General features: G+C 42.5%; 1 protein-coding gene across 5 annotated transcripts in view; it reads right to left on the bottom strand.

The window, feature by feature from the left end:
- Tcf20 (transcription factor 20) overlaps nucleotides 1-20,835 on the bottom strand; it is a 171,502-nt gene that overhangs the window by 24,540 nt on the left and 126,127 nt on the right. For all 5 annotated transcript variants that reach the window (XM_029547803.1, XM_029547804.1, XM_029547807.1 and 2 more), the window contains exon 2: nucleotides 14,617-20,379. In XM_029547803.1, the coding sequence (XP_029403663.1) occupies nucleotides 14,617-20,343 (5,727 nt within the window). In that variant the 5' untranslated portion in view covers nucleotides 20,344-20,379. The remainder of the gene's footprint in view (nucleotides 1-14,616; nucleotides 20,380-20,835) is intronic.

Raw genomic sequence — 20,835 nt, forward strand, 5'->3', positions numbered from 1 at the left:
AGAGAAAAGAGAAAAAAGAAAAAAAGAAAAAAAGAAAAAGAAAAAGAAAAAGAAAAGGAATTTATGTTAAGAGGTTAGAAAGGACGGTTCTGAGTGCCATCTTTAGCTGAAATCACAACTAGGGAAGTGACTCTTTATAGCACTGCTTCTCTCTAGGGCTCAGACCATCTGTGAGCTCAGTATATATACAGGAAACCAAATGCAAAACTGCTTACCCATGAGGTACCCAAATAAAAGTCTCTATGATTTAACATAGTATCTGCCATAATTAGACACATCTAATAAGATTTCTAACCAGTGAAGATACTACTAAAACACAAATCTCCAAAGATGGTTTTAACCTTCTGCACTAAGAACCTTCATTTTTTACTCTCTGTGCACTTATATTTGCATTTAATTCACAATTTCTTGCTCAGGCCTCTGTCTGTCTCCCCAGCACTCTCATCTACGTAAACTTTCAACTGAATAACTAAGACTTTGTAGATCAAAGTCCTGTCAGGCAAAGCTGCTCTATCCAATAGAAAGGATTTATTTATGCTTATGGTTTTGGAAATGCATAAAACTACCAGGAATTTAAATCATGGGGGAATCACCCTAAGGCCTTATTGAAACTTAATCATCTCCTAAAAGTCTCACCTTAAATAACTTATATGGAATGAGTTTCTATCATCCTTATATTTCACAGTTGGAATTAAATTTCAACACTGAAATGTTGGGAGACAATCAACCATATGGAAATGGTAGCATATTTAAATTACTGTCAGTCAAACTGCTCACAGATCATAGTTCCCACACTCAAAGGTTAACCACTGTCCCAGCCAGGCATTAGAAAAGGTCATATTTTGTGCATTTCAGGTTACTCTGATGCCCAGGAGCATTCTTATTCCTGCTAACTTGTACTGAAAGGCAAAGACTGGTCTAGATCGTCCAGAGCACTGTAGTGCTCAGGTCTGAGACCAACTCACCAATACTGAGTTCTCTGAAATGACACCTTGTTTTCTCAAAGTATGATTTTGTCACTTGTAGCTGCCCTGCCCAAAGTAAAAGGTGAGTTACAAATGCAAACTAAAGATACAACACTGGGAGACTGCTCAGCTCCAAGGGTAATGACTACAGGTTCAATCCACTACACTTCATCCTGATTTAGTTTCCCCTACGAAGAAGAATCGAGAAGCCAAGGGCTACTTCAACAGGTGAAAAAAAATGGAAATTTCCAAGTAACATGACAAGGTAAGAACCTCTAATTAAAATGTTTCTCTCCTACCTCCATTTATTTTCTTTCACTTGTATGTATGCTAGATGCCTGTTTGTCTGCACACATATGCACATATTGGGCCACAGGTCAACATCCAGTGTCTTTTTCTCCATCTACTTCTTTTGGGGGTGGTAGGGTGGCATCTGATCCCCAGAGAGTGGAGGTACAGATACTTGTGAGCAGTCTTGTGGGAATCAAATGTGGATCCTCTAGAAGAACAGCCAGTACTTTAAACCACTGAGCCATCTCTCTAGCCCTTCTCAAACTTATTTTTTAATACAAAGTCTTTTGCTGAACCTGGAGCACACTAGTTCTGCTAGACTGGTTGGCCAGCAAGTCTCTGACATCAGCCTGTTTCTACCTCCCCAGCATTTGGGATTACAGGCACAATCGGATGTACCTAGCTTTTTTATGTGAGTGCTGAACACCCAAACTCAGGTCTGAGTTACCCTATTTGTTTTGTTTTAAAAACTGTCCTCACTTGTAGCCCAGGCCAGCCTAGAACTAATAATGCAGTTCAGGCTAGCCTGGCATCTACCATGTCTTCTGCTTCAGTCTAAGTACTGGGATTATGAGTATATGCCACCATGCCTAGCTCTCATGTTCAATATTTTAGTGTCTGTCCACTATTGAGACAAATCTCATGCATCCAAGAACCTAAAGGGGTAGTTCTTATATATTTTTCAGGATAAAAAGTAGGCTAAAAGGCTATAAGACATCATTTTCCCAAAAAAAAAATAATAATAATAATAATTCCTAGAAAAATGTGTGGATGAAGGCTAATCTGAGGTCTCTAATGTTCTGTAATTACTCACTGCTAACAAATTCCTCTGGTATCTTCAAAGACTGTTAGTAAACCCTAGGGCCTTTGTGCTAGCTCCTTCTGGCCCTGGGCAGCAGAATCAATGCTACAATAAGATGGTACCATTGTATGAGTTTTCTTTTATAAATGAGATTAAAAAGAGAAAAATAAGTAGAGGATAAGAATAGTTAAACTGTCAAAATTTAAAATATACCAATGAACTAAGAGACCCAAGGAGCCAAGGGCCATAATTGGTACTTACTGATAGGGAAGTACCACAGGGTGTGTATCTGGACAGTTTTCTGGATTTTCTAGAGTTTATCTAGTAAGGCTTGAACACGGTCTTTAGAATTGAACTGTAAGATCTTGTCCATAATCACCTGAATAGTTCCCTCCCCTTTTTTATAAGAGGTGGGACAATATAGGTCTGGAAGGAAAGAATGCCAGAATTACCAAGAAGAATTTGATGAGAAACGTTTCTGCAGCATGGTTGAAGCCAAGTCCAGCCTTGCCAGGACTTTACAGCAACTTTACAAAGGTGCTTATCAACAATCATAGCTCAGGACAGAGGGAGGAAGGGAGAGAGGAAATAATAAAAGAACAAACCACGCCTGCTAATGCAGCATGTTTTTCATTTATGGGCTCTTAGGTGACCTAAGATGTCTAAGTCTAAGGTGTCATGGTAAAGGAGCACACTGTCTCCTGAAGAGGGTGTGGTCTACAGGCTAATTGCTGAAGACTCTGTTTTTGCTCAAGAAGCAAGTGGGAGGGGAAGGCAGTGATAATGAGAAAGCCAGGAGAAGAGGCTGGGCAGGTTAAAAGTGAAGAACATGTTCTTGGTGGATCACAAGTTTCTGAGGGCACAGTGGAAGAGCCTGGGAAAGCAGCAGGCTGTGCATCTTGATGTGTGCCAATTAATCTAGCTACTTAAGTCACCCCAACAGCAGTGGGCCTGGGTGCAGTAGGACTTGACTCTAGGCCTGATGCCTTTCCCAATTCAGGTAAGCTTCTTGGTGTTTACACAAACTCATAGCATCCAGGGACCATGGATGGCATCATACCATTTACACAGGTGCTGACTTAAGCTAAGCTACAATGCCACTGAGTTGAAAAAATTAGGAAACCATCTATTAGAAACCCTTGAACTGGAATTTTTGCACTTATAAATAAGAAGTATCTTAGACCTAATTAACAGAGACAAGATATAAATCCTTGTTTCCTTACCAACTGCTCCTCCTCGGGTACTCTCTGCCTTAACAAATAGTGCTACATACAGGCATCCTGGTCCTCAAGGCCAAAGGCACTGGTTCTTGCCTACCTTTCCAACCTCACTGCACTCTTTCTGTTTCAGCTAACTCTGCTGCACTGAAGCCATGCCCTCCTGTTCTGTAATCCACCAAGCTTCATCCCTCCTGGTAGCCTGCAGTGACAGTCATTCCCTCTACTGGAAGTGTCTCAGATCCCAAGGCTGACTCTCTTCATCATCATTCTCTCAGATCCTCAGAAAAACCTTGCCTGGTCCCAATCTAAAGCAGCCATGCAGTCGGTCTTCATCACATGGCTTCAGTTCATTTACTTGAGCTGATTTATTCCTGGCACATAATGGAAGCTGATTAAATGTCGGGTGGATAAACCGAGTATTTGGTGCTACTGAATGCATAGCTAGGTTTCAGTGTACTTACTTATAATAAAAAATTAATTAAAAGAAGGTTTTTACAGGAACAGACTTATAGCAAGGTCCCTGGCATACTTCAAAACCAAGAGCAAGGACAAGGAGTTAAGATTAATGCTAACAGTCCAACTAAATAAATGTGTGTGCAACAAGTATGAATAAAATGTGGATTTCAGTCGGGCCTGGTGGCGCAGGCCTTTAATCCCAGCACTCGGGAGGCAGAGGCAGGCGGATTTCTGAATTCGAGGCCAGCCTGGTCTACCAAGTGAGTTCCAGNCCCAGATCTAATGTAATAATAAGAGAAAGAAATGAGACACAAACGATTGCATACTATTTTATTTTATAAAGATCAAAAACTACAAAGAGTTGATTTACTTACATGTGATCGATAGATAGAAATTCTAAAAAAAAAAAAAAAAAAAAAAAAAAATGTGGATTTCAAATAGTACTTGCTGCCAGGAAGTGGGGGCAAGGAATCAGATGAGCTGAGGTCAATGTATTTGCTTGGTTTTGGTTGGTATATTAATATTTTTAAGACAAGGTCTCATTATAAAGCCCAAACCACCTTCAAAATCATGATTCTCTTGCCTTAGCCTGCCAAGGGCTAGGATTATATTCATGTGCCACCATGTCCTGCTTTCTAAGATGGGAGGTGCCAAGTTTCCCAGTAAAAAATAGATTTCAAAGTTTGAGGGGCCGCCTTTTCAGAATGGTGGTGTATTTTTTATTTCTTCACCCAGAAACTCTACTGAATTCAACAAAGGGAATCACCTAGCAATTATTGCTTTGTTAATTACTACCTGCTAAAGGGTTCTAAAACAGTTTTGTACCAGTTGAGTAACTTTTACTCAGAACAGGGGCCTTACATAGGAACCAAAATTTCAGAATTTTCAGTCTAAAAATGCCCAGATGCCTCCACAGACTCGGTCACCACAGGCCATGCCTGAGCCCTGTTGAGAAACAGCATTTAAGAGAAAGCATTTCCTTCCACTAGCATCTACTTCCCTTTGCCCTTTTAACAAAACAAGTAAGAGGTATTTAGTGCCAGTAGAGTGGTGGGTCCCACTTCTATCTAAGGGATCTTTACCTTTTGAGACTCAAATTGGGTTGGAAATTTGTGCATCTGCACAAACTATGAGGCAGTTCTTAAATTCTCTTTATTCATTTTTGACAGTATGTGCCAACACTTTCTAATTAAACATCAGATCCTAAGTGTATACAGCCCAAATAACTCTACCAAACCTGGCTTACTTCAAGAATCAGAAGTAATGTGACCCTAGGCCATCACTGAATCAGACGCAGTCTGGTCTTCTCTTTTGCATTTCCAAATATCTCCATTTCCTGTCATTGGAATTATGTCAGGCCCTCAGAGAAAGTATGCATCCACAGCATCAATTTCCACTTCAAAGCCTATTTGAATAAACAGTAAAGTAATGTACTTTGTCTAGTTTCAATTCAATGTACGAAAGCTTTAAGCTACTTTCTAGGAACTCTGGGAAATGGTTGCTACTAAGCAACCATATGCAGAGAGGGGTGTAATGGCCACTAAAATCACTGATTTGCCTTGGTTCTAACCACAATTAAATGCAATCGTAGTTTCCTAATACTATATATACTGTGTACTATCTTGAGAAAGTTACAAAAAAGAAACCGCAATGTTTAATTTTTTTGTTCACCGTAACTTCAAGCTTGCTATGTAGCCAGAGATGGCCTTGAACTCCTGATCCTCCTTCTCAAGGGCAGAGACTGTGACTCCATGCTCAGCTAAAAAAAGTTAATTGCCCTTCTTACTCCCCCCTTCCAATTGTGATTGATTTATTGGAATAACAAGCTCTTTTGCTATACAGATATTATGATTTCCTATTTTACTTTTGACTTGGACTTACAAGTTTACTATTTTGGTGCTGGTGAGATGGCTCAGTCGGATAAAGGCACTGACAGTCAAGTCTGATGACCCTGGGACCCATGTGGTTTAAAATCAAAACAAAAAAACAAAAAACAAACAACATCTGAAAATTGTCCACTGAACTTTCCAGGAGTAACACAGTACCTCCCTTCTCTTGAAAGACTTCTAATTTTTAAAGTTTACTATGTTCACATTTATTTGGAAAGTTAAGTAAAAATTAGTCCTTATTTAAAGATTTATTTATTTATTATATGTAAATACATTGTAGCTGTCTTCAGACACTCCAGAAGAGGGTGTCAGATCTTGTTATGGATGGTTGTGAGCCACCATGTGGTTGCTGGGATTTGAACTCTGGACCTTCGGAAGAGCAGTCGGGTGCTCTTACCCACTGAGCCATCTCACCAGTCCCCATTCCTTATTTAAAAATTCTATATTAAAGCCTACGGCTGATTGTTAGCAGGTGCCCATATCAAGTTTTTTCTTCTGTCCACACCATAAAAACTGTACATTTTTCTCCTCTTTTCCATCGGTGGTGTCTTTCCATGCACCTTACCACCATCCTAAACACTTTCTGGCTAAGTGAAAACCTTAGTAGCTATACCCTGAACCTCTTCACTTACTTTTAGCTGCCCTACCTACTTAGTATAAAACCTACCCACCATAAATCCTAAAACATTTCTCTAGTCCATCCTCTGATCTCTTCTTTCTCCTTTATAGTCAAATGACATCGGCTACTGGTCATTCATTCCACCAGCTCTACTTACTGCTCACTTCTTTCTTCACCTTCCCTGAGCTACTTCATGAGACACAAACCAGGCCATATGGTTCCTGTGTTTATAGAAATCTCTCTAGTGATTTGGAATTGTCCATAAACTGAAAGCTATCAGGATTACCTTAAAGCACAAATGCGTACTCTAATAGTTCACATATTTCATTAACTGAGGAAGGGGAGGGACTAGGAGATGTTTGCCTTAAATTAGTCTACACACTTTTATACCACACAATTTTAATTATTTTTGAGTCTCTATTGAAAAGGTTTACTTAAAAAATAAAAACAGGGTCAGGGGTGGGGTGAAGGGCACACCTTTAATAGCACTGGAGAGGCAGAGATAGGTAGATTCGGTGTGAGTTCAAAGCTCACCTGGTCTACTATCTATAGTGAGTTCTAGACAGCCAAAACTATGTAGAAAGACCTTGTCTCAAAAAAACAAACCAAACAAACAAAATCCATTATGGACTAGGGATATATATATATCCCTAATATTAATGATTTTTTGTTTGCTTGGGGAATAGAATTCTGGGTCTGGTACAAGCCAGGCAAGCACTATCCTGATGCATATAGTTCCAGCCCTTCATGTTTTTACTTAAGAGTACAAGGCAGATTTCATCCCCTTCCTTTTGTTTGAAGAATATGCATGTTGATCAATGCTATTTCCTAAGTTACAGATCAATATTCCACCTGAAAATCATACTCTGGTCCCTCCCAAACCTTAGTCTACTTACATGAACAAAAACAAGGAGAAAATAACTTATCCAATATGCAAACTATTTTATCAAAGAGACTGAGTTTTGGAGATTCTTGGAATGAGCTCCTGAGAACACAAAGAACAGACCACCGAGTGAGCACTCTAACAGGAACATAAGGCAGACACTAGTCCTCATGAAAAATTTTCTTTAAAACCGTATTTTCTTTGAAGTGTTGGAATGTGCCAAGTATTTCCAAAGAGTAACTTTTTTCCTATTGTTGGGGATAGAACTTGGGGTCTTGCACGTGCTCCCACAGAGGTAGGTCTCCAGTCTTCAAAGAATATTTAATGCTTACTATAACCTGCCTTAGAAGCTAGCACTCTTACGTTTTCATGTGTTGCAAGTAAGAAGAGTAAAATACAGAGAAATTGAGTGAAAAGATGTTCTAAGAGCTAGGATTCATAGCAAGCACCTGACTTCTGGTTGCTCAACCTAGACTCCCTGTACACAGTGGAGCAGAATGGCAAAAGCCAGAAAAATGAAGGTCTTGGGCACCTAAAGAACTACCTTGACATTCCTTGACCTGGGAGATATATATATATATTTTTTTTTTTAATTTATTTATTTTTTTCTATATGAATACACCATAGCTGTCTTCAGACATACCAGAAGAGGGCATCGATCCCATTACAGGTGGTTGTGAGCCACCATGTGGATGCTGGGAATTGAACTCAGGACCTCAGGAAGAGCAGCTAGTGCTTTTAACCATTGAGCCATCTTCTCTCTAGCCCTTGATCTTGCTTTTTTCCAACAAATAGGCAAACAGGAAGAAGTTAGTAGTAGACATAGGTCCTCACAGTCTTAGATTAGAATGAGAAAAAGAAACCTCCATTTTCTGTTAATAGAATATATGTCACCCAGAAAATGTAAAGTTCTCACACAGGACTCCAAGACAAGATAATGCTTTCTCAATGAATCCCATAGATCTTCCTGTGAAGTCCTTTTCTAGACACAAGCTAGTTCAGGGGACCCAGGGTTTAGGATGACGTAATGATTTCAATGATAAATGTCACCTACAATTTCAGGCATTCAGATACACCAATTTGGTCTCTGGTTGGTGGCACTGCTGGGGAGGGTTGGGAAGAAGTATGTCCCTGCCATTTCTAGTCTGCTCCATATGCTTGTGGTTCAAGTGGATATGTTCGCTGCTTGCTGCCATGCTTTCCCACAATGACAGGCCCACATCTCTTTGGAACCATAAGCCCAATAAACCCTTTAGTAAGTTGCCTTGGTCATGGATTCTTTACAATAGAAATGCAAACTAGCTTACTTTTAATTTTAAGTTCCTCAAGCACTCTAGCATTGCCACTGGTTTTCTAGTAGGGATTCAGACTGCTGCTATAGAGTGAAAACATGTGCCTTACTTTATCACACTGTAGTAAGTAGCTCCTCTAATGGTCAAGCAATATCTAGCTAGGTCCACACTTCAGGAGCAGTTATTTGGCTTGGCATACAGCAATCTGTGTATCTGTGAGTTGTTTATCAGTGTTTGTGTTACGGCCTCAGAGCATTTTCCAGAAAGTACGACTACTCTACTTCTTCTAAGTTTTACTTTTAAATCTGTTACAATGAGCCTCTAACATCTTAAAAAATAATCATCAAGAAACAGGCTGCAGGAAATGTATAGTTCTTCAGTTTGTCATAACTGTTCTATAAAATTAATATATTCAATAAAATCAGAAACTGAAAAGTTCACCTAAAACTCCTTAGAATTTGGGAGTTAACATTCCTGAAAGGCAGTTAACTCTTTCTCTAGATGTTTAACACTAATGATATTATATAGAGGTAAAGAAACTCCATACAGTTTTAAAGAAAGAGGTAAATGAAATAATTACAGCTTTTCTCCAGTAAGATCCAAGTTGTGGTAACAGATGAGAAGGTCTTGAGGCCTGCCCTAAGAGATCTACTTATGTACACAAGGAGAGAAGTATGAGCTAAGACTGTAAGCAAGTAGCTGTAAAAATGGGGGGCAATGGGGGTAAGAGGAGATAGAGGAGAGAGGAAGCAGAACTGGAATGTCACTGTGACCTGCATGTGTAGTTACTGGAGTTAAAAACAAGAGACATAAGCTCTAGTGAGATCTAGCTGGCAGCAGCAGTCTTGTCAGGCTTTGGAAACCACTCATTTTAAAAAAAACATGTAAATGTGAACTCAGAGATCATGGAGAACACAGCTTATTTCACAGTCAACAAGAAAGCTGACTTTCTAACTTGATTCTATTGTGCTAGTAGGTATTATCTTATTTCATGCCACCAGTCTAATCATGTTGTTTCTAAATTTACTATTTATTTTATTTCATTTGGTTTTTTGAGATGGAATTACATGTAGCCCAAGCTAGCCTTGAACTCATTTCCCAGCTTCTGAGATTACAGGTGTCCACCACCATGCTAGGCTTAAAAACAACAATTTTTAAAACCTATTTTAAAACTTGTAATTGAAAGTCAAGTAAGGTGGTGTATGCTCATAATCTCAGCAACTCATGAAGTTGAAGAAGACTGCTGAACCATTACGGAAATTCATTTCAAAATATAACAAAAACATAAATTTACAATTGTGCTGGCTAATTTTAGGTCAACATGGCACAAGCTAGCACCACTTTGGAAAAGGGAGCCTCCCTTGAGAATATGCTCCCATCATATATTGACCTATGGGCAAGCCTATAGTACATCTTTTAAATTTGTGATTGACGCAGGAGGCCACAGTTCATTGTCGGCAGTGTTACCCCGGATGCTATAAGATGGCAGGTGGAGCTAACCAATAAGCAGCATTTCTCCTGTGGCCTCTACATCAGCTCCTGCCTCCAGGTTCCTGCGCTGTCTGAGTTCCTGGATTGACTTCCTTGAATGAAGGACTTTAATCTGTAAAATGAAATAAACCCTTTCCTCCCCAAACTGCTTATGGTTAGGGTGTTTTATCATAGTAATAGAAACTAGCCTCCAGCACTCAGGGGGCAGAGGCAGGCAGATCTCCGCGAGTTCAAGGCAGCTTGGTCTACAGATTGATGGAGTTCTCAGGGGGAGGGGGAGGGAGGGAGGGAGGGAAGGAAGGAAGGAAGGAAGGAAGGAAGGAAGGAAGGAAGGAAGGAAGGAAGGAAGGAAGGAAGGAAGGAAGGAAACTCTAAGATGATTCAAAGTAAATTAAACAAAATTTTGGTCGGTTAGACAGCATGAGCTAAATTATCCATTACTTGAACCTGTGTTAAGAATCTTCATTATAGCTGGGCAATAGGGATGCACGCCCTTAATCCCAGCACTCAGGAGGCAGAGGCAGATGGATCTCATAAATTTGAGGCCAGCCTGGTCTACAGAGCAAGTTCTAGCACAGCCAGAGCTACACACAGAAACCGTCTTGAAAAAAACAAAATAAAAAAAACAAAGATTCTTCAATATAATCTTAGTAAACTTGCTGAAAATTTTTAAACATTTACTTATTCATTTGTGTATATGTGATGGTTTGAATGAGAATGCCCCCCTAACCCCCACCCTGCAAAAAAAAAAAAATTGAATGTTTGGTAGACAACTGGTGGAACTGTTTGGGAAGGACTAGATGTGGCCTTGTTGGAGGAGGAGTGTCNCTGGGGGAGTGGGCTTTGAGGTTTGCCTTGTGGTTGTTGCCTCAACATGTAAGCTCTCAACTATTGCTCCAATGTCATGCCTGCCTGCTGCCATGCTCCCTGCCATGATGATCATGGACTAATGCCATTCAACCGTAAGCAAGCACCAATAGGCTTTCTTATATAAGTTGCCTTGGTCATGTTGCCTCTCCACAGTAACTGAAAACTAAGACAATATGTACATGGGTGCATGTCTGCCATAGCACACGTGTGGTGGTCATAAGACAACTCGTGAGTTTTCTCTTTTTCTACCACATGGCTTCCTACTCAGGTTGTTGGAGGACTGGTAGCAGTAGCTTTCTGGGTAAAGCTGCCTCTCTCTCTCTGTCTCTCTCTCTGTCTCTCTCTGTCTCTCTCTGTCTCTCTCTCTCTCTCTCTCTCTCTCTCTCTCTCTCTCTGTGTGTGTGTGTGTGTTGGGGGTAGATATTCTTCATGAGAATAGCAAATGTACACTTGGGAAAGGAAAGGGTACAATGGCATAGAGCATAGAGCAACAGTACAGAGCAAAGAGGAAATGCAACCAGATCCTCATCCTTGACCGTGACTCCAAATCCTCACATTCCTAAGCCATCTCAAGCACACTATATATATCAATTGCAATGTACGCATCTTGAGAAGCAAAAATCTCTACAACACTTACATGTCATTGCAGAATCATGTTTTTACCAATGCATATAAGGTTTGTAAAGTTGAATAGAAATAAAGGGAACAATACAGAAATGAGATAGACTCAGGAGCCACAATGAGAGAGGAAGAAAAGTGAAGTTCCATACCCACTCCAGTTGTTTAAACACTTTTTTGTTTTTGTTTTTGTTTTTGTTTTTGTTTTTTGAGACAAGATCTTACTATGTAGCCTTGGCATACCTGGAACTCACTATGCAGACTAGGCTGGCCGCAAATTCACAGGGCTCTAACTACACCTCTGCCAAAAAAAGGAAACACAATCAGTTGTCATAATCAATGAAAGCTTAAAATCCTTGCAGTTGGGAAGCTGAGGCAGAAGGATCAGGAATTCAAAGGCAGGTTGTGCTACACAGATCCTGTTCCCCACACCTCCCAGAAAAAGAGAAGGGAAGAGGAGGAAGAGGAGGAGGAAGAGGAAGAAAAGCAGGAAAGAAAGGTGTTAGCATGAAAGCCAACTAAGTTGACTTTTAAGTATAAGATGACAAGTTTTTCCTTTCCATTGTATTGGATAGCTGACAAGAATAATACAAATGTTCAAGTATATTGAAAACTTGGGGATGTAAACTAAACATCAGTAGAAGAGATGGGAAAGAAGCTGAAAGCTGCAGTTTGAGACTTAACAGAGGTCAACTGCGGGTACTGCCTCTGAATGAGATGTATAGCTCTGATGGAGCAGTGGTTTATATCAAACCTAAAAACAGAACTTTGGCTCAAATCTACCACAAAGAAGCACAAAGTCAAATGACTTTATTTACATCAATCTTCTTAAATAAGCATTTCTATCCTTCAAAGAATGAAATTAAAGCACTTCTGAAACAGTTGTGACTACAACTCCAGTTCTAAAAATCAAAAACTACTTTCAGTGTTTCCACCATATAGGTCCCAGTTCAGGCTTATCGGCTTTGGTACCAAACACCATTGCCTGCCTGGGCCCTGAAATGCTAGTTTTTTGTTGATGAAGTTAGTTACTAAAAGTTGTAAAGGGCTGGGCAGTGGTGGCGCACACCTTTAATCCCAGCACTTGGAAGGCAGAAACTGGTGGATTTCTGAGTTCAAGGCCAGCCTGGTCTACAGAGTGAGTTCTAGGACAGCCAGGGTTACACAAAGAAACCCTGTCTCCAAAAAAAAAAAAAAAAAGTTGTAAAGGGAGGACTAGGAAAGACATTATCATATTTGGTGTATCTGTTCCAACTATAATATTCCAGATTTTATTAGGATCAAATCTGTCAAGTAGTAGGCTAACACTCTAAGTGGTAATTTTAGTGTTTTCACTTAAATCCTGTTCACCATTCACCCTTAAGAAGAAGGAGCTAATTGTGATTTAAAGTAGCTGCATCATTTATAAAGTGCCTTTTACTTTCTATAACATTGACTACAGATTTAGACACAGGGTAGGGATTTAGCCTGATTACTGGTGACCAATAATCTGATTAGATATCGTAGGCTGAAATACATTTACACAAATGATCCCTTCCCACAAAGGGAAGTGGATAAACTCACCATGTATACTGCTAGTTTTTGTATCAAGCTGACAGATACTGAAGTCATTTGGAAAGACAGAATCTTAATTAATAAAATGCCCCCACCAGATTGGCCTGTAGGCAAGCCTGGTATACATTTTCTTAACTAGTTATTGTTGTGGGAGAACCAGACCCACCACAGGTGGTGATACCACTGAACCTGTGGTTCTGAATTATATCAGCAAATAGACTGAGCAAGCCAGTAAGCAGTGTTCCTCTGAGGCTCCTACATCAGTTCCTACCTCCAGGAGGTTCCTGCCTTCAGTTCCTGTACTGACTTCCCTGGAGGATGGACTTCAAACCTTTCCTTCCCATGCTGCTTTTGGTCAGGGTGTTTTGTCACAGCATACAAATTCTGAAAGCTAAAGACTGGATTAAGACATAAATGATCCACTAGGCTCAAAGGAAGCAAAGAACAAAGTGTAATAGAGAAACAGCTAAAAAGACAAACGAACCTGTGGCACAGACCCTTAGAAAATGGTGTGAGATGGAGCTGGAAAACGGGAGTGCTAGATCAAAGTCTGAGAGAGAAAGTATAACTTCCTAACTCAACCCATCTTAATTAGAACTGTCCTCTTGAAAGTAGCATGGAGTATACTGATAACAAGTGGAAAGATGTCAAGGTCTACACAGTGAATGCTTTGTCCATAATGTAGCAGAGACTCCTAAATAATCACTCTTTTTCTCCTGAGTGAAAAGACATGAATAACCAGACATTTAAAATAATCTAACAAGAAAGGAAGGAGACAAAGGCTTCTGACTTTTAAAAAAAAAAAAAAAAAAAAAAAACAAGATTCAAAAATAAACTACTAATGGATGATGCTCCCCTAAATAAAAGTCTAATTTAAGAGAAAGGAAGGGATGAGAACAGCAGAGTCTTAGCAGCAAAGTAAGTGGTAATGATGATAGATAGAATAAAAACTAAAAAGCAGATCTAGAGAATATTCCAACTGCAAATTAAGGGCTAGAAGAGCATAGCTTAAGAAAATAAAAGGTTCTAGGCAGTGCTGGAGCTTGACTTTAACCCAAGCCCTTGGGCAGCAGAGGCAGGCAGATGTCTGAATTTGAAGCCAGCAGGTCTACAGTGTAGTTCCAAGGCTACACTGAGAAATCCTGTCTCAAAAAGAGCAAGCATCAGGTGTGGTGGTTCATGTCTGAAATCCCAGAATGTAAAAGGCTGAACCAGGAGCACTGAGTTCAAGGTCAGCTGGTCCACAGACTAAGACCCTGCACCAAATCAAATAAACTAAACAAAACCTAAAGCAATGAAATGTAACCAGTATAACTTTCACATATTGGAAAATAACTTATAAAACTTAAAATTAAATGGCAGTATATATTACTCAGAAAACTGGCTGACGTACTTATGAAACCTGCACTGCTGAAAGTGAATGATCCCCTAGCATGCAAGAATCAAGGTTGAGAAAGGGACCCTTGTTTCCTAAATTTTCATAGGCAAAAACATGGCTTTACTGATGAAAATATAAGCTACACCTTCTAAAATCACTTCCTTTTCTGCTTATCATTTGGGTCGAGGAAAGAACTTATGATGTGTAAGAACAAAGACCAAGGTGTAAAGAAACAGGGCCAAAGTGAAGTGACCAGAACCCAAGCTGGTAAGGGTTTCTCTCACTCACCATCTCTCTGGCGATTTCCAGCGCTTCCTGCAGGCCATAGAGCCTGCCACAGACCAGGTAGATTCCATTGGCCCAGAGAATACAACCCTCATGGACCCAAAATTCGTTGCTGTCAAGAGGTAGTTCAGGGATTTGTAACTCCAGCTCAGGCCCACCTTCTGAAGTGGTAGGTACAGAGGGCTTTGTGTCTGAAACAGTCTTTTCACTGCTGCCCTCCGCTGCTGCTTTTTTACAAGGGAGCCCCCTGGACAGGGAGCGAGGACCTCCACCACAGTCTTCTGAGCGGTGGCGCCGCTTGAACCTAGGATGAGCAGCCAGGCTCCTCTGCTCCTTCTGCTGCTGCTGCTGCTCCTCCTCCTCCTCAGTGTCAGTTTTAGAACCATTTGAAGCGCTTTTGTGCCGAACCTTGACTTTGCTCTGCATTTCTGTGGACCTCTTAGGAGGTGGATTCTTGGGAAGAGTGGCTGCATAATCTTGGGGATAAAAGGGTCCAAAGAGGTCACCCATGTTACGGTAACTGGCCCACTTGCCACAGAGACAGCAAACCAAGTGCCCCATAACAGAAGATTCTGTTACCACAGGCCCCTGCAGCATAAAGGATGAAGCTGGGAGCACCTTGCTTTCTGTGCTGCTAGGGGGAGGGGTCAGGGATCTCTGACCCTTCCGGCTCCTCACCAATTTGGTCTGTTCTTCTTCTTCAGCATTGATGATTGTACAAACAGCTCCAAGTTCACACTTATTTACTACATGGATGTAAGGGAAAAAAGACTTGTTCTTGGCATCAGTTTTATCTAGTGGCTGGGTAGCATACTTTAGCTTAATCTCTGGTTCTTGAGGTTCTACAATGGGAACTGCTTGTTTGGTTTTCCGCTTCCTTGGCTGGGCCCCAGGCTTCCTTCTCTCCCTCCTTTGCCTCTGCTTTTTTGGCTTTGGCTCTCCATCTGCAGAACCTTCTGACATCTGAGGGGGCTGAGGAGGTGGAGGTGGTTGCTGCTGCTGTTTCTTTTGCTTATTCACACTACCAATTGGTCTCCCCTTTTTCTTTCCTGATGGAAAATACCCTTTTGGGGGGAAACTTTCTTGTTTAGGTGAAATCATGACTGTATCATTCTCTTTCTCTTCAGCCTTGGGGTTTGCCTCAGGAGCCAATATGCCCACTGGAGCTACATTCTTTGAGTCAGGAAAGATTAGTGGTGCTGCCCCACCCAGGGAACCATCTGGTCTCCCTTGGTTACCACCAGGCTTCTGTGAAGCTGTGGAAGTCATAGTACCAGAGGGTTCCTTTCCAGTAGAAGCTGTTTCTACATGTGCCTCTGTCTTGACTTTGTCATCCCCACTGCCACGCCACTCTTCAGAAGGCCCTGGAAGAGGCTTCTCAACGTTGGATTCCTGGTTAGTTGCACTGACTAGGTCAGATACCACCTCACACTTTCGCTTTTCCATCTCAGCCTCTTGAGTAGCCACAGTCCCACCTTCAGGAGGACCACTTTTTAAAGATAGTATATCATCCAGTGTGACTGTGTCTCCCCCAGCCTCAGCACTGTTTGCAGATGCACTCCTCCTAATATTTGGAGATGTGATCTTCTGAACTATAGCTTCCAATTTTAATCCCCGTCCCTTCCGTGGGGGCAGTATTTTGGTCTTAGCAGGACTTGTCAGGGTAACAGCAGGACAGTTTCTATTGTCTGGGTTTGGAAGGTCCTTGGAGGAATCTCTCTTAGGAATAGTCTTGATATCCTGACTGTGAGAAAGATGGCTGTAGGAATTGTATGCTTTATCGGCACCTTCTTTTAATGGGTGGAGGAGGCGCCCCTTATCATCAGTGTTACTGTTTTTTACATCTTGTGACTGTCTCTTACTGGGAATAGGGGAGATAAAAGAACGAACCCGCCTCCGCATGATTAAAGGATTTTGAGAAGAATGATCCTCTTGACCAGGAATCCGTAACATTACGTTACTAGGTTTGGATGACTGTGCAGACTCAACTCCGTGTCCATCTGGCTCATGGGGTGGCCCATACCGTTTTTGATTAGACATTCCTGGAGGACCACTGCTTTTGGCTGGAGAAGTCTGCCGAGAAAGATCCCAACAAGACTCTTGTAATTTCTGAGAGCTGTGCTTCAATTCCATGCTTTTGGCAGGCAGACCATCACTAGACATGAGACAGCGCCCAGCTTCCTGAGTGCTTGGGTCATGGTACGTACCTACTGGTGGGCCATACATCATACCATCTTTGTCATTTTTCAGGGGGCTCCGTACTCTGTCAAGAAACTGCTGCTGCCTTGGGCTCTTCCGTGGACCTTCCTGCCGATGTTGCGCAGCAGCAATCACTCCCTGAGCAGAACTGCTGGCCCAATCTTTATACTCCTCTTGTTGCTGTTGGTATATCTGTCTCTTATAATGGAGCTGGGAATTCAAACCAGTATTAGGGTCCCCATAAGCATGAGCCCTGGTGTTTGTGTGGTAAGCAGAGGCCAGGCTTTCTGAGTTGGGAGAAAAAGGAGCATGTAAAGAACTCCTATTGGCCCTCTCTGAAAAGGTCATATGTGGGTTCATATGATGAGGGTCTCCCCCTGGGCCTCTGCTCCTGCCTGGAGACATCTTCAATTTTTCTGCAAAGTCATGGTACTGAGAAGAGGACCGACCCCTCATAGTCTCCCGGCTACCCACTCTACCAGGGACCCGCCGCATTGGTGTGGACCTGCTATCTTGTGGGCCATAGTCTGAAATGGAATCATGGGCTGCTGCTCCAGGACTTGCATTGCCACGGTAAGTCTCATGTTTGATGCTGGTAGGATGGCAGTGGTCTCCAGATTTCTTGTTGAAACTAGCTTGAGATTTGGATTGTTCAAAGTCTTCCTCTTTTATCTGTCCACTCTGGGATTTCAATTTTGTTTCCATGGACACCAACCCACCAGGAAGAATGACTGACTGACTTAAACTTGGGTTGAGACGTTCATTCCTCCCAATTCTGGCATCAGTACCCAAGTGTCCCAATGAGTGAGCCCCTGGGTCCCTGACAATCTGTCTTAGTGGGGATATATCACAGATTACTGACCTCCTTTCAGAAAGGGAGCCTCCAGGCTCATGGGTTGATGATGGAGGTTCTATCTCAAACTTCCTGGGAATGGGATAGTCAGACAAATTTATCTGTTTCATTTCAGGAGCTGTGCTGCTTGACTTCCTTTCCCATGGTCCCCAGTGGGGATTTTCCAACAGGGATCCAATACTCTTGTTCAGAAGGCCCCTGCTGGCTAATTCATTGGTTTGACTGACTAAGATGTTAGGCCTTGCAGTTCCTTCTAGGCCACTAGCAATCCCTTGATGTTCCTGAGCGCTTCTAGGATACCTTCTGTCAGGATGGTGATGGTAGCCCTGAAGCACTTCCTGTAGAAGACTTGGGAACTTCTCATTTCTACCCTTTCGCTCTCCATGGCTGCCAAAATCCTTTTCTTGGCCTGAAGGATACTGAGGAAAACCACTGACATTTCGTGGTACAGCTGACCCAAAACTCTCTTTGTAACTATAGCGCAAACTTCCAGGAGACTTGCTAGGCTCAGTCCTGCCTGTGAAACTTGGGCCTACTGCAGAGTGGCTACTCGGGCCATTCCCCTCTCCATTGTGGTTAGAGCTATTATTATCACCATTCTTGTTTCCTTTGCTCCCTCCTCCTGGAGGATCTGGCTGTGGAAGTGATGTGTGGCTGATCTCCTTTATGCCACTATTGCTAGGTGGTCTCTGACTGGCAGCAGGATCATCCTCCTGGGAGCCTTTATCTTGTCCACCAGATTTTTCTACCCGACCGGTCATGGCTTCTCGGGAGACAATCACCCCAACTGTCTTCTCATTGACTTTTGTGTTCCCCTCAGATGACAGCGATGTGTCCTTAGCACCTGGAGAGGCAGCTTCATCCCTAGTTGCAGGACTGGTACTGAGCCTAGGAGCCTCATTCTGAGCACCTTGTGTTGGTGAGGAGCCAGCTTTCTCTGAAGCACCACACTTATAGGTGGTGTCAGAGCTAGTGCTCTGGCCACTCAGTTGCCTCACCCTCTCACCTTGATCTTCTGAACTACTAGAGCAACCACCGTCCAATGACTCTGCCATAGGGGACTTTAGTTGTTCTTCAGGCTGTGAGGAGCCTTCTGAGTTTGTACAGCTATCTGCTTTCTTAGATGATGATGAGGGCCTCTTAGACGTCTTCTTCTGAGGTGTCAAAGCATCAGAAAGTAACATGTGCTGGACAGTATTAGGAAGATTGGCCACTTGAGTACTCAAAGCACTCAAACTACTCAACCCAGGATCAGTCAGCCGCTTTTCCGGCACCCCTTCTAATCCAAATCCTTTGAATCCTGCAGCATGAGAGTTAGGACTGGGCATCATTGATGGAGTTGGACTGAGCTGGGGCATTAGCTGTAAAATTCGGTTTCTGGAACTCATGGGCACATTGCCTTGCCCACACTGGAGATTCTCACCACTCTGCATGAGAGGAGAAGGGGTAGAGCTACAGCTTGGAGACTGAACCACAGAAGCAGCTGGAGATGGGTTAGAAATAGGGCTGAAATTCTGGTGGAACTGCATGGGGGACCTTACAGGAACCTCAGGCTGATTATACTGCCCCACCTGGCTTTGCAGAGGCATCTTGGTGGCAGCATTTGTGTACTGCATCACATGCTGGGGAGGATGCTGCTGCTGCTGCTGTGGCTGTTGCTGCTGCTGCTGCTGCTGCTGCTGTTGCTGAGGTTGTGGTTGCTGCTGTTGCTGCTGCCCCTGCTGGTTTCCTGGTGGAATCTTTGCCTGTTCAAAATTTTTCATAGACTGAGGTTGATAGCTATAATTTGATTGTGTTCCATAAGCCTGTGCATTAGAACCCACATTATGCCCTTCATACTGAGATCCAGCATTCACACTATAGCTGCCATCATAGCTTTGTCCAGACTGACTGAAACGCTGTGGAGAAGGAAAGGAGGAGGAGGAAGAGGAGGAAGCAGAAGACTGGTAGTGCTGTCCAAACTGACCTACTCTTAACTGATAACCAGCGGAAGATGGCAGAGTTGAGGGCCGTTGCATTGGTTGTAGATGTGATGAGCCAGAGGCTGGCTGTCCAGTGGCTTGTGGCAGAGGCTGATGGGATTGGTAAAGCTGTTGTCTCAACTGCTGTACTTGCTGCTGCTGTTGCTGCTGCTGCTGTTGCTGCTGCTGCTGCTGTTGTTGGCTAGAGGCCTGCTGTTGATACTGAGCACTCCCAGGAGAGAAAGGCCCTGTGTAATCCTGCTGATAATGAGACACTCCGCCAAGGGCAGAGTGCTGTGCTTGAAATTGGCTCACATGACCCTCACTCGCATACTGATTGCCAAAGCTGCTCCCCTGGGGAGGTCCATAGCTCTGTACAGGCCCAGAAGGCCTTCGCTGAGGAGGCTGTGGGGTTCCTGCTGCCACTGTGTCTTTGTTGCCGGCCATGTAGTAAAAATCTCCAGCTTCTTTCCTGAAACCCTGATAGCCTTGATGGCCAGAGGTCTCACTAGCCATTGCTGCTGCTGCAGCAGCTGTTCCTCGCCGTCCGCTACTGCTGCTGCCAGTGCCGCTACTACCACCACCTGCTCCCCCAAAATTCTGGAACATCTGGGCCTGGCGAGGGCTGAACTCTTCTATACGGGATGAGCTGTGCACCTCCTGTGGGTAGCTCTGCTGGTTTCCGTGGTAACTGCTTTGCTCCCGAAACGACTGCATACTGTTCAGCAGCACAGCAGCAGGCCAGCAGCCCTCCTAGAAAGGGAAAAAAAGAAAAAGCATGAGACATGCATCTGCTTGACACAAACATCAAACCTAAATAAATAACTCAGTGACCAGATAAAGCTGATTGCTTAAATTTCATCTCCTTTTTCTATCAATTTCTAATAATGCAAATAAGCAGATAAATGGTCTAAAGAATGAAGGAATCTGTAATACAACAAAGAAAATACTAGGAATACACAAACACATTCAATATAATCTTTAAAAAATTCATTAGATAAATGAGCCTTACAAATTCAACTGGAGTAAATATTGGAGTATGTTATTACAAATAAAGACAATTTTTTTTTTTATAAATCTTTAGTTACTGCAGGGTCACAAAAGCTCCTTTAATTTAAGCTGAGGAGCCTCAGATAATGACAGAGCAGTTGTTTCAGGTCCTGTCCAAGCCTACTCCAATCACTGACTAAGACAAAGAACCATACTGAG

This window comes from Mus pahari, chromosome 17, assembly GCF_900095145.1.
Source record: "Mus pahari chromosome 17, PAHARI_EIJ_v1.1, whole genome shotgun sequence".
Classification (NCBI taxonomy): Eukaryota; Metazoa; Chordata; class Mammalia; order Rodentia; family Muridae; genus Mus; species Mus pahari.